Source organism: Apaloderma vittatum, unplaced genomic scaffold (assembly GCF_000703405.1).
Source record: "Apaloderma vittatum isolate BGI_N311 unplaced genomic scaffold, ASM70340v1 scaffold20054, whole genome shotgun sequence".
NCBI lineage: Eukaryota > Metazoa > Chordata > Aves > Trogoniformes > Trogonidae > Apaloderma > Apaloderma vittatum.
The window spans coordinates 37009-49972 of NW_009714626.1; the positions used below are offsets into that span (position 1 = coordinate 37009).

The following is a 12964-nucleotide window of genomic DNA, read 5'->3' on the forward strand; positions in this document are numbered from 1 at the left end:
GATTTGTTCCATGTCGGTACAGAACGGGAGCCAGCAGACAGCAAAGGAAACCACCACTGTCCCTGCTATTTTAGTTAACAACACTAATCTGCAATCAAGAGAAAAGCCGACATCAGAAGAGATAAACCCAGCGACTGGTAACAAAAATCAGTTCTTGGTTTAAAGCATAAACATGTTTTTTTAAAGGGATACAGAATCCAAGGTGTCAGATCTAAAACCCAAGGTAACAGATCTAAACAAAAAGAGCTACCAGTGCCACAGAAAAAGCTCATCATCCCCAGATGAATGAGAACAACTCCACGAGAACCACAGAGCCACTGCTGTCAATCTCATCCTGTCGCCCACTGCAGCCTTTATTTAATTTAGTTTATAGAACTAAAAGCGCTAAGAAAGGACACCTTAACGGATTTTACAGTCTGTTCAGTGGAAATATTTCACATGGATCTCAGCAAGAGATCTTTCTTTTGCAGGAGAGGAATACATTACAACAAGGTCAGGACCTTCCCCTAGAAATTAATTCAGGAAAAAAAGCAAATAAGGAGAATCCCATTCTCAGTGCCAGGCTGCCTAGGTGTATTCTTAAGATAAAACAGTTTAAAGTCACTTACCCCTTTCCCTTCAGCCCCTTCTTGAAGCACTTTCCAAGTAAATAGCAAAAAAAGGGCAGAGAATGGTAGAGTTCCATTTGCTTATAATTTAAGGCCAAGCAAAACGCTGCTGATCCCAAAAGGTCCCAGTCGTAAGACAGGCAAAGCACAGCCCACAGGGCAAAGCCAAGGCTCACTGAGTTGTATATGGTTTTTTATGTCAAGGACAAGACCCCAGAAGTCAGTGTAAAAGTGTAAAACAGCACACAAAGCCAGTTTTTCCAAGTTAGTTTTAAAAACATGTTGCCGGTTGTTACTGCATTGTTCACGGACAGAAATATTTTCACTTCTATTCAAAGTGTGATTTTTGTATTTCCAGGGCTTGATTCAAAGCTCCCACAGGCAAATATGTGGACAAATACTCCGTGTGTGTGTGTGTTAATTATAAATATAGCGTACATTCAGTCAGCCAAGCTTTTGGTGACGGTGACAGTAGTCTTTAAGATGCACCAGGGTAAACATTCTTTTCTTAGTGTTTACAAGATTGAGGATAAAGATTTCAAGAGTCTTTTCTCCCAGCTCCCAAAAGATAAGTGCAGAATATTCTAATATGTTAGCATTTAAATTATATATTATTTCCTCCCAGGACTCCTGAGGTCTTTGTGATTATATCATACTCGGAACGCACCCTCATTGGTGACCAGCTACCGTAGCTACCGATACTGTGCAAACAATGAATAATAGTTACTAAAGTCAACGTTACCTCCTTATGACTTGAGAACAGGTTCCCAAGCTCAGCAGAGTTTGAGGACACTAAGCTACACTTACTCTTAAATTGCAACAAAATATTAGCTTTGTTGCTTAGTGTTATTTTTACACAAGAGAAACCACAAAAGAGATACAGTAATTTAGGACCGCTACTTCTTAGCACACTCAACAGATTGCTGCCTTCAACTTCAGGTATCTTTCACATACTAGCAAACTGCAACCCTGTGCTGCCGTCTGACCACCGGCTTCTCTCGCATAAGATGAACAACGTTCATTCCCATCTCCATTTCTGCAAGCGATACTTCCAGATGATCTACAAGCTTAACAAAAACACTATTTGTGTTTGGATTGATTTGTCCCAATATCAACTACTCATCTCCAATCTATTTTAGGCTTACACTTTTCTTTAATATCTCTGCTTTGCAGTAGACAGAAGCCCCTCAGTTGACTTTGTAGTAACCTGCCCAGCTAAAGACAAGTATTTAAGAATAGTGTCACTTTGCAAATGGAAATCCATGTCACCGCAGACCAAGGATACTGGAAATGTCCGTGGTCAATAAGAATGAGGCCTGGGTAAAGCAGGATGCAGAGAGCACTGGAAACCTGGAAAGCAGGATCAGAAAAAGCAAGAGGAAAATAACTATTTGTAAGTTAGACACTACACAGCAGAACTTCTACTTCTCCAGCACAAAACTTTGCCCCTCCATGGTGCATCCTGCACGTAGGAATCTTATTCTCTACAAGTCATCTTCTGTCAGAGATAAAAAAGGATAAAGGTTTTCCACAAATATCAAAACATTGCATGGAGACCAGCCTGCCCATCTGACACCCAGCTCAAAGAGCACCCACATCCATCTTAAACGTTGGAACTACTCTAAAAATCACATGACTTACTGTTCCAAAATACTTCTGCTTCTACCATAAGGACTGTGCAAGGCAAAGCAGTTCCTAGATTCTGCCATGTCACAGCACAAACCTTGGTTTTACTACCCGAGCAATAAATTCAGAAAGAAATGTAATTCAGGAGTTCACGGCTACTAAACTTCAGAGCATCTTGTTATTGAAAGCATTAAAATAATTGCTGTAAGGTAAGTTAATGGCGTTTTTTTTAACATCTTTTTAACTGAAAAGCCTTTAATACGAGGTACGCTGATTGTCACTAGTTTTATATCAATTGAATCCATCACAGCGTTCTGTAAATTGATCAACTTTCCTACTGTTTTAAGAGTATCTTTTGGTTTTTTACTTACACCCACACCAGATACTTGCCTTCTTTTTAGTAGATGTTTCCTTCAAGGAAAAACAATATAAAATAACTGCAGGAATATAAACCAGCATATCGGCAACAAACACTGAAAAAGAGAGATTAACTTCATGTTAGAATCTTCCCACATACCTCATCTTAGTGCTAATCAAGTCATGTATTTTCATCTGGATTGTGAATCTCTGACTCTGCTTACATTTTAACTTCTCAATGCTCCAAATCTTGCTGTATTTCAAGTATTAAAAAAACCCCTCAGATAACACTGAAGTGAGCCTAGCTGCCTACCTTTCAAATGTGGGGTTCCTGTCAGTACCCTCTCTGGAAACTTCACTTTAGATATTCAATTCAACTGAAATTCAGAAGCCACGTGAGTGCAGTTTCAGCTGAACACACCCTTCTGTTGCCGTACATTGCGTTACAGTATGTTTCACTGTTTTAAAGGTAACTCAGGTTCGACAGTTACACCAAAGCTAGGGGGTTTTTTCACCTATTTTCAGGAAGGAAAATGTATAGGCGAACAAACATCACGATATCAGAAAGCCCTTCATTAGAACAAACTGGGTAGTTCCACTTCAAAGGACAAAAAGAAATAGGTCTACAGAATTTGATCTCGTTAATGTTTCCAACGCTCCCATTTCTGATGTCCAAAAGCTGCTGCTTCCACGTGTTCAGCTGTTTTGGTTCCTGGCACAGCCTCAGTCAATAAGGGAGCACACTCTAGTTCCTCACATGCCGAAAGGAGAGAAGGCATTCTTAGTTCTCAAGAGAAAGCAACCACGACTAGATCGAGTCAAGTTGTTTGATGGAACAACATGAAGACACAAGTAAGAAGCTTTAGATTATAACAATCTCCACTGTATCTGGGTGAGGTACTAGTGATGTAGATAAATAGACTACAACTAGTTATTTGGCTTGGATCATCCGCCTACAGCAAATATACGTGTGAGGGCTGACAGGAAAACAAAACCAGCAGGTTCACTTGCCTAGAATTATGATAACTCCTGCTTAAACCATCAAGTGAATTCTTCTGGGGTGTTTTCTTAAGAGTTGGAGAAAAAATTCCAATCATTTCTACAAACCAGTTTCAGAAAACATGCATTTGTTCCAAGAGAGAAAGTATACTTTGCCTCTTTTTAGTCACAGGCTTTGAAAGAAAATGTTTAAAGACATCAGGTATTCGGTAATGAATTGTTTTGCAGGCTTAAGCCACAGTTAAACAGATATACCCGAGGCGTTAGCAAAACAAATACGGTGACGCTTAAAATAAAGGTGTAACATCAAGAGCTGACATTGACAATTCTGAATTATTTGAATGCATTCCTCTAATGGCCACAGTTAAAAAATGTTTATCAGTTCTCCTAGATCCATCAGTGGTTTGTCAAGTGAGTTGATTTCAAAATTAATAAAGACCATTTCAAGGGTAATTAAGTTCTAGTGATTTTTACTTTTTTTTCAATTCAATCAATTACTAGAAACAAGACAGAGAGGTATGCAACCTACAGAAAAGCTACTGAGGAAAAACAAATGATACTGTTGCAATCAAAAAGCGTTTTGTGGAACTCTAGTGTTAGTCAAAGCAAAAGGTAGATTTAAAATGAAAAAAAAAAAGTAGTAACGGGGATCTGCCATTGCTTAGAGAACAAGAGCTCACTGGCCACGTTGTTTGTTGTCCCACTGATACAGCTACTGAATTAAGTGATCTGCAAATTTCTACGCTTTTCTTTGTAGTAGTTGTTCAAAATAATCAAATGGTGAGAAGAGGGACTGCAGGAAAATGAAACTTAGGATAAAAGTGGTAAAATATATTTTTACGTTTTTGTTAACAGAAGTTTATTTCTGGAAAGTGGTGGCTGTTTGAAAGACAAGCAATATCGTTAAAAATATTGACTATCTCTCCCTTTCAGATAAAGTTTACAGTTTGTAACAAAGATTTGAGACCTCCAGAGGCTTTTAAGTCTGTAAATACCAGCCCACATGCAAAATAAGTGTACAATAAAAAACAAGCTAAGCCACAAACGAAAAGCATATTTATCAGAATGGAAAACAATACTATTTTCAAAATTTAAAAACTGGCCTATGCTACAAAAAAATGAAGTAACTTTAGTTTAGCATTTTTACTGAATCCTTTGGGTTGAAAACTCGCTTGCGTATTTTGTATTTTCAGCTTCACAAATGATGGCAGAGGAGAACACGGGGGTTTGGTTACGAAGTGGACGTGCAAAGCCACCCAAGTCAAAGAACTGAGAATAAAATGATGAAGACAAGAAGCTGCGTGATATTAAATATGTGTAAATTAGTAAGCAAGACAAATCTGTACAATCATCCTAAGGAAATATAATTTTCCTACCTGTTGTACGCATAAATAACTTATGTGGCTGACTCTCATACCCCCGAGATGTGTGCAGAGCGATCCAATCAGGATTTATTAACTTTGCACTGTAAAACAAAGTACAGACACATCAAAATGTAGACAGTTCTCATTTCCCTTTACACTCCTTTCGGCAATAAAGATGACATGCACAGGAGTGTATTCCAAGAATTAAGATGAATGAGAAGAAATATTTCAAAGAGCAATAGTGATCAGTGAAAGATTTTCCTCACCACTAGATCAGTCTACACTATAGACTTTAGTTGCTATTTCACAATCAAAAAAAAAAAAATCTTTGAAAACAGTAAAAACAGAACGCAGCACTTCTTAAGACAAGATAACCACCTTCAGTCCAGTTCCCCTGACTTTTAAAAAAACAATTGTAAATACCTTTCATACTTAAGTATTAAATATAAACCATTTACTGTTCACATAGATGCCCCGCATAACTGCGCCCATGCACTTTAACCTACATTCTTATTCCATAAGTCTCATTCCAATGGCAGTAAAGCCCTTGTGGAAAAAGTATTCCAATAACAGAATTCTATTTACATGATATCCAGTCATCAAATGTCACTTGGGCTCTCAATGCGCGAGAGCTTTCCCATGTGATGCACCCAATTCCTACAGCGCTCTGCGTGTCGCCGACCCAACAGGGGCTTCTCCACAAAGTTAAATATACAGGTCACAACTAAACCTGCTAAAATTTACAGACCTGGCAAAAAGAATGTAACTCCTCAGTCCCTGCTGCAATAATTACAAGATAGAAGAGAACTATTTGTTTTGAGCAACAGGGATGCATGTAAAATCTATTTACCTCACTTTAAAGTAGCAAACCATACTTGGCATTTCATCAGCTGCCCAGATTGGTAGGTTTTAGATACTAGTTTCTCTCCTCAGAGGAGAAAGAAAAAGAAGGAAAAAGAAGGTGGCGGGCAAGAGAGGTGAATATGTGTTTTGTATTCTCTACAGAAGTATTTAAAATAATGAACTTACATGTAAGCACACACAAAACTGTGATAGGCAGTAAGAGGTGGATAATCAAGGCCCCAGTACAGGAGGTTATTATCACTTGTATTGAAGTACCTAAACAAACAAATAAAAAAAAGTAAATTTAAAGGATCGACATTTCCAGCTTTGTTTCAACCCAAGGAAAGGCTGAGTATTAAACCAATTTTTTTTTATCAATGTATTCAAAAAACAATACAGAGGTTAGTAACTTTGATCTGTGCTTTATTTTGCTTCAAACACAAACCCCCTCAAGTAAAAAAAACAAAAGCAAAAGTGATTCAGAGTATGGATAGAAAAAAAGCTGCTAAAGCTTACTTAGCTGGAGAAAGAAAATCCTTGACGTGAACAGCGTCTGACAAAAATGCAGAGACTACTACAGAGCCTGCACAAAAGTAGTGGAACACATCTTCTGTAGCTCTACATTTGTTTATGCATCAGGCTTTGCAGGTCCTCACCTCCACCTAAAACCACATCTACATTTTTCATGCGTGTCAATTATTTCAGAAGACAACAATCAAGTCGCCAAAAGGGAAATAAACTCAACGCAGTTAAAAGGAAATTTCAAAAGAAATAGAATTCACTAGTGATTTTCTCTTATATTCATCCCAGAGTCCTTATTTTTTCCTGGACTTCCACAGCACATTGAACAAAGGATGACTTCTGAACAGTTAAACTTTTTTTTAGACTGTAACGTAGCAAGTGGTGAACTGTCTCTGCTCAACAGACCTTGATAGGAAAATCCTGAAAAAACATCCATTGAAGTTTCACTGCCCGAAAGCAACTGAACAGAAGCAGATAAAGGGTGGTAATAAGGATACTACACAAACAAAAAGCAGAGTAGTCTGGAAGAAAACTACACCACAGCTCGGCAATTCTGTTGGCATGAACAGGGACTAAAGCACCGAGTGATCATCGTAACACCTCCTGAACAACCAACACAATGTCATGAACCTCTATCAAGTGTGTCAGCCACTTTACCTAGTTCTACCTCAAAACTCAGGTGGACCACGTGAGAGAAAGGAAAAGGATTTTCTCGTTTGCAGCAACGTTGTGTTGATATTTCTGTGGAAGGCAGCGGGTAAAGATGTCACCTCTTCCAAATGAAAAGCAGAAGGTTTTGCCCCAGGAAAACAGAGGTTACAAAAATAAGGCACCAGACCCTCTACATCTCACCGTGAAACAGACTGGTCTAACCGCAAAGGGGCAAGCTCTTGGCTTCTCCAGTTTCCCTCTTCAAATGCAGCCAATTTTTGACATTTATTATAGTAAATGATATTTCTTGAATTCTTTATGAGCTGTCTGAAGTAGCTCATGAACCGATGATAAATCATATTTCTCTGAGTTGCATCTCTGCTTCTTATCGCACGATTCAAGATTGCTCATGACAAGGCAGTTCAGATTCTTCTTGTAGATTGTAATAGTCTGCAACTTGGTAGTAAACTTTTCAGTTTTGCATTTTTTTTCTGATTTTACATTCCGTAAACTCATAGTTTCAAACAGAAAAAAAACAATCTTTGTACTCAGTAATACTTAGCAAAAAAAGCCTTCACAGTTTTAATTAGCCATATAATAAGAAAGAATGTTTTTAAAGTAGTTTTTAATAAATAATGTTAAGACTCTAAAGAATAATATAAAAAAGAAATTTAAATTCTAGCCTCTGGCTCAGAGAAATCTCACAGAAGAAAACTAAGTACAAACCACACTGTAGTTTACTGCGGCATTATTTTTTTTTAATAAATCTTTGCTTTGGATCAAAGAAAATAAGCATGGAACATGCAGTTATATCATCCCCATAAGCCTGTTTAACGGCACTAGAAGAGAATAGAATCTCAGCTTCAGGTTTGAACTACCTTTACATACCAGAGCGCAATGTTTTTCCCCCCACTGTGTATTTCTGCAATATGGAAGGGAAAATGCAGCTTGGCATTCCAGAGTGGAATCCCTTGCACGTGAGCCGAGCTGTTCTTTTCCAAACACTCAAGACTGAATACGCCATTGCCATATCAGAGATTCAATTCCCAAAGCAGACCCAATCCAAAAAAAAATTTTGTTATAAATAAAACAAAGAGCAAATACAAGAAGACAGAGAACCCAGCCTGCAATACAGCTTCATCCGGCCCCTGGGAACACCTAGAAATAATGACCACTGTAATTCTTAATTTTGAGTACATACAGTTCTGCGTAGCAGAGTGGATCAAAGCTGCCAACTCTGTTATTATTTCAGCTCTCTGTTAGACCAACTCTGGCATAACAAGCGGTTTGGATATCCCAGAAAAACGTAGAAGATAAACTGTAAGATATATATGACAGGATGATCTGAAGTTACAGTAGTCATCTGCAGAGTTCCACTCTTGTAGAACCGGCCTCGTACAAATTTACAGAAATACAACTGAATTAATATTCTATTATGTCATATCAGTCTGTTTCCCACCAGATATCTGAAGAAAAAATTACACCAGGCAACCACTATCCCTGCTGGCAAATGACCTGGAGTTTCAATATATTCCAATTTGTGTTGTAGAATATATATCGACTAAATAATTTTTACTGATCCATGGAAGCTCTGAGGAACATTAGGAATAATGTAAAAAAAAATAATCAAATACTTGGAATAATTTTCTGACTGTTTTAAGCGATTTGTACAAATTAGGTTTGCTATCCTTCTACTAGATTCCAGGCACCCTTATTTTAAAATCTGTATTAAGAACATGGCTGTGAACAATAAACTCATAGGTGTAAAAAACAACCAGTGCCTCCAGCCTAAGAACTCAAGTCTCTGCGTTTACCCGCATATCCCTGCCTTTTAGCTCAGGGGACATAAGCAGAGTTCATTTTGGTTTTGTTGGTGTTGATAATCATGAAAGTTTTCACATATCAGAGAACTGGAGCTCAGGAACTGATTTTCTTTTTTAAAACAGGGGAACAAGCTCCTCTATGATCTCTTATACAAGCATGCTAAGAAACTACTCGATCTTTCCAGCCAATTCAAAACAAACCTGGAGCTTCACAACAGAGAGATCTACCAGTCAGAATATTTTGTTATATAAGCTCATAGCTAGCAATCACAGTTCCAAATTGTAGCTTTTTTTTATTTCTTCTTTTAGTGAGGAAAATGGTACCTGAGTCCAAGAAGAGGATGATATTACAGTAGCACAGAAGGGGTTTTAGAATAGTTTAGAGCAGAGATGTTGCAGAGATCTTCAAAAGTATGTCAAGTAAGATATGAACCAAAGTTTCGTTACGCTTACCCCTCCATAAGGTGAACTACAACAGCGCTACATACCACTGCCTGACGGGTAAGTTGTAAGTAACTTCCTGCCAGTGTCTCTGAGCTTCATAGTCTCCATACATAGGTGGTTTTCCTGCACCTAAAAAGAGACAACAGAGTATTTAGGAATTAATTTTGTTTATGCAGATCGCTTTTCTTGAAGATATGTCTTTGTATATTAACATATTACGAATTTTATTCTCCACTCACCTAAAAAGTTTGAGAATAAAACAGAGACTTTGCTGGCTACACAGCCTAACAGGGAAGAAAAAAAAGTTATGGGTTCTTTTTGCTTTCTGGATATTTCTGCAATACGCATTTATCAAGATACTGCACTGTGAAGAATTGCTTCCTCATCTGACAAAAAAAAATCATTTTCAAGTGCAGATGAAAAATGTGGCACTTTCTCTGAAAATAGAAAATGTACATAATGGGCATCTTGCACTGATTTTGCGGGAACTACATTTCCTTAGCATCTAATAGACAATGTTTGCACTTGTGTTTCAGCCATGTTGTGCTGCCTTGCTATTAAAAGTAACAACCAGTCTTATTTTTAAATTTACTTAAAAGTAGGAGCTGCTGCAAGTCCCCCAGTTCCTCTCCCTCTCCTCTGTTGCCTGCTTTGTCACACTAGCAAGAACACTGCGCCTGTCCCTTCCTCATGATTCTTAACAAAGAGTGAAGATGAGCCAGTTACTAAATCAGGCCATTCAGTATGCAGAATAGGTTTAGAAGAATTTTTTTCTTATAACCTAGAAAACTTTCTAAATAATAAGTGCTCCATCTTGGTTTACAGGAATTCTCTCTCACACATTTGGCAACCAAGCGATTGTTTATGTAGCTGTTCTGCAATGGGCATTATGTTAAAGGACACTTCTCACACATGCATACAAGTCACTCAGGAAACTAAGATGATTTTTTTTTCTCTGAGGGAAAAAAGATTATTGATGCAAATACTTCAGATGTCTACTCATAAACAATTCCCCCAACGTAAGCCTAACTCTGATAATGGCTGCACATTAAGCATCTTCATCAGTTGGTTTACTTCTATTAACCTGGGCTTATTGAGAACAGGAACTAGACTGATAGTACTTCCAGTAAAATATTGACACTAGTCAGGCAGAGATTTAGGAGTTTCTTTAAAATATAGGAAAGTCATCTATATTTTTTTCACATGATCTATATCTGTGGGAGTCACACAAGCTCAGATACATACTATTAATTCCTGTGTAGCAGAGAGAACAGATTACCTCCGCTAATTTATTCCTGGGTAGTACAGAGAGGAGATTATGTCTGCTACATGACACATTCAACTAAAAGCTTCCCAAATAAGTGAGGTCTCTGAGGAACAGGAGTCTTATCAGTGTCCATAAAACTAGTGAAACAAAGAACCTGTCATAAGATTACTGAAATCCAAAAAGATGTGATATGTAAATTTTAGAGTGTGTGTTTGGGGCGGGTGGGGTTAAAAAAAAAAAAAAAAGAACTGACTTTAGAATGATCAAACGATGCCTTAACCCAAAACTTTGAGGAAAGAGGAAAAAAAAATCCAGTTTATTTCTTTATTTCTAACATTCTAACAGCTTTTTCTAATATTCAGGTTTGTCTTTTTACAGCCAGCCAATGCTCAAAGCGAAGCACATGCTTTGATAATTTGCTGGACTGGATGAGACTCAGCTTTTCTTAATTTCAAGGAATCCCTGTGTGTAGGAAACAAGATTTAAAAACTGGTTTTTTAGGCCAGGCATTATCTGAATACTCTCTTTCAGACTTTTGACTGGTTTGAAATTAAGTCAATTTAAAAAAAATCTAGTTGGCAATATAATTGCAAATATTTGCAGTGCAACAGAAATTTAGTATCGCGTGGCAGAAGACGGGGTGTTTGCTCTTCTGCCTACAGATGGGTAAAAGAGAGCCTTAGTTCCCTACAGGACAGATCTCTCATAGTGGCATTTTGAGAAAGCAAACTAAAAATAGAATGGTGCAAGAAGGTACATGTGCAACTTATCTTCAAGCAAATTCCTTCACATAAAAACCCCCCACGTTACCAATTTAAAATCACTAGAATACTACTGAAGAGCTCCAACTACTCAGGGGAGAAGGCTGCCAACTGCCTTAAGAGAAAAACAGAGTGGAATTTGACTGAGCTTGCGATTCTTTTAGCTGATGAGGATTCAAAGTAATGGTTCCTTTTTTAGAAAAAAAAAAAATTGCAGAGAGAAAGCTTTGTGCAAGCTTAATGTTAAGCACAGGAATGGCATTGAGAGGTTTGGGAAAAAAACTTGCTGGTTCTTTGCAAGCATTATGAGGTGGGGAGGAGAAAAACTCATCTATTAAAAGAATATAGCACTAGTTCATGCTATAAAATATCTTAAGGAAGTACAGATACAAGGCAGAGAGTAATTGCTCACTCCACATCACCTTTACATCATCTTCTTTATCACAAGTACAGTTTTAGCTAAATGTAAGTTAAGGCTCTATCTGTCATAGAACTGAAAGGACAAGATTAAACAAACGTACAACTGGACTGCAATAATATTCTGAAGCAACAAAGGCACAGAGGTGAACAGCCGGCTGTTCTCTGTCTCTTCCTAAAACATTACTTACCATCGCCCACCCTCCCAAACTAAAAAAAAAGTTGTGGTGTATTTTTAAAGCATTTTGTTCCAAGCGGCTTTGATGTTAATCATTGCACACTTCAGAAAAAATAAGTTATTGTACAAACCTTAGGGAAATGGAGAGGCAGTAAAATACGACAATACTTGAAGTAACACATTGCTTCCTATTTATGATTTTACATGCAAGTTTATTTTAATTTATCACAAGCTCCATAATTCATCTTCATGTGGCTGTTTTACAGACCGTGAACATGTATTACCTGAATAAGAACCAAGCGATACAGTCCAGCGTACAGTAAGTGCCAGTAAAACAGTAATTGTCATTAAGCTCCACTTCTCCATAGCTGCTCTTCGTAACAAGCCAAAAGATACCTAAAAAAAACAACCAAAAAAAAAACCCACCATAAACATCACTACAATACTGTCCATGGTTTTGTCCCTTATGTATTTCATGGCATTACTGTTAGTCTGGGTTTTCTCCCCACCGCGAAGCATTCTGTTACTATCCCGTGTCTGGAAGCACGCTGCCATCAGCAGCAGTTTTCCATACTGGAAAATTTCTAACCACAAAGCCAAAAGCTGCCCAGAAACAATTTCTCCCACCTCTGAGCTAGGAGCTGAAAAAACAGCTGACAAAATGCATAGAAAAAATGGCTAGAAGAAGAGTAAAAGATTTCAAAACACTTAAAAGAGAATTCAGATACCAGATCAACACTACAGTGGACATATATAAACATACTTAAGCTACACGCAATTTGTTACGCAAACAATGTAGCATGTTTTACCTCTAAGCGATAAGATTCTACAAGAGACCAGCAGAGGAGATTGTAGTGGTGTTCAAAATACACGTCAAGCATGTATGCTAAGTAGCTCACAAAATAACACTTGCCACTTAACAAGACTTCATAGAAGTCTATAAAAATCGCTAGATTAATAACTTACTGGTAAAAAAAAAAACATTCAGAAGCACGGAGTTTTAGAAAGTGACTAAATGTCCCAGTATTCAGTAAATGCCACTTATTTTCTCAATTAATAATGCTACGACCAAATCATGCAAAGATTTAGTATAGACTTTTCTGC

General features: G+C 37.6%; 1 protein-coding gene across 1 annotated transcript in view; it reads right to left on the minus strand.

Moving 5' to 3' along the window:
• Positions 1-12250, minus strand: part of ALG6 (ALG6, alpha-1,3-glucosyltransferase) — a 17569-nt gene extending 5319 nt beyond the window's left edge. The window contains exons 1-8 of the mRNA XM_009868846.1: positions 12145-12250; positions 9282-9366; positions 5984-6073; positions 4967-5055; positions 2625-2707; positions 1894-1958; positions 609-794; positions 1-88 (exon numbers count right to left, since the gene is read on the minus strand). The exon at positions 1-88 is cut by the window's left edge and continues 45 nt beyond it. Coding sequence (XP_009867148.1) covers positions 1-88; positions 609-794; positions 1894-1958; positions 2625-2707; positions 4967-5055; positions 5984-6073; positions 9282-9366; positions 12145-12226 — 768 coding nt within the window. The 5' untranslated portion in view covers positions 12227-12250. The remainder of the gene's footprint in view (positions 89-608; positions 795-1893; positions 1959-2624; positions 2708-4966; positions 5056-5983; positions 6074-9281; positions 9367-12144) is intronic.
• Between the last annotated feature and the right edge of the window lie 714 nt (positions 12251-12964).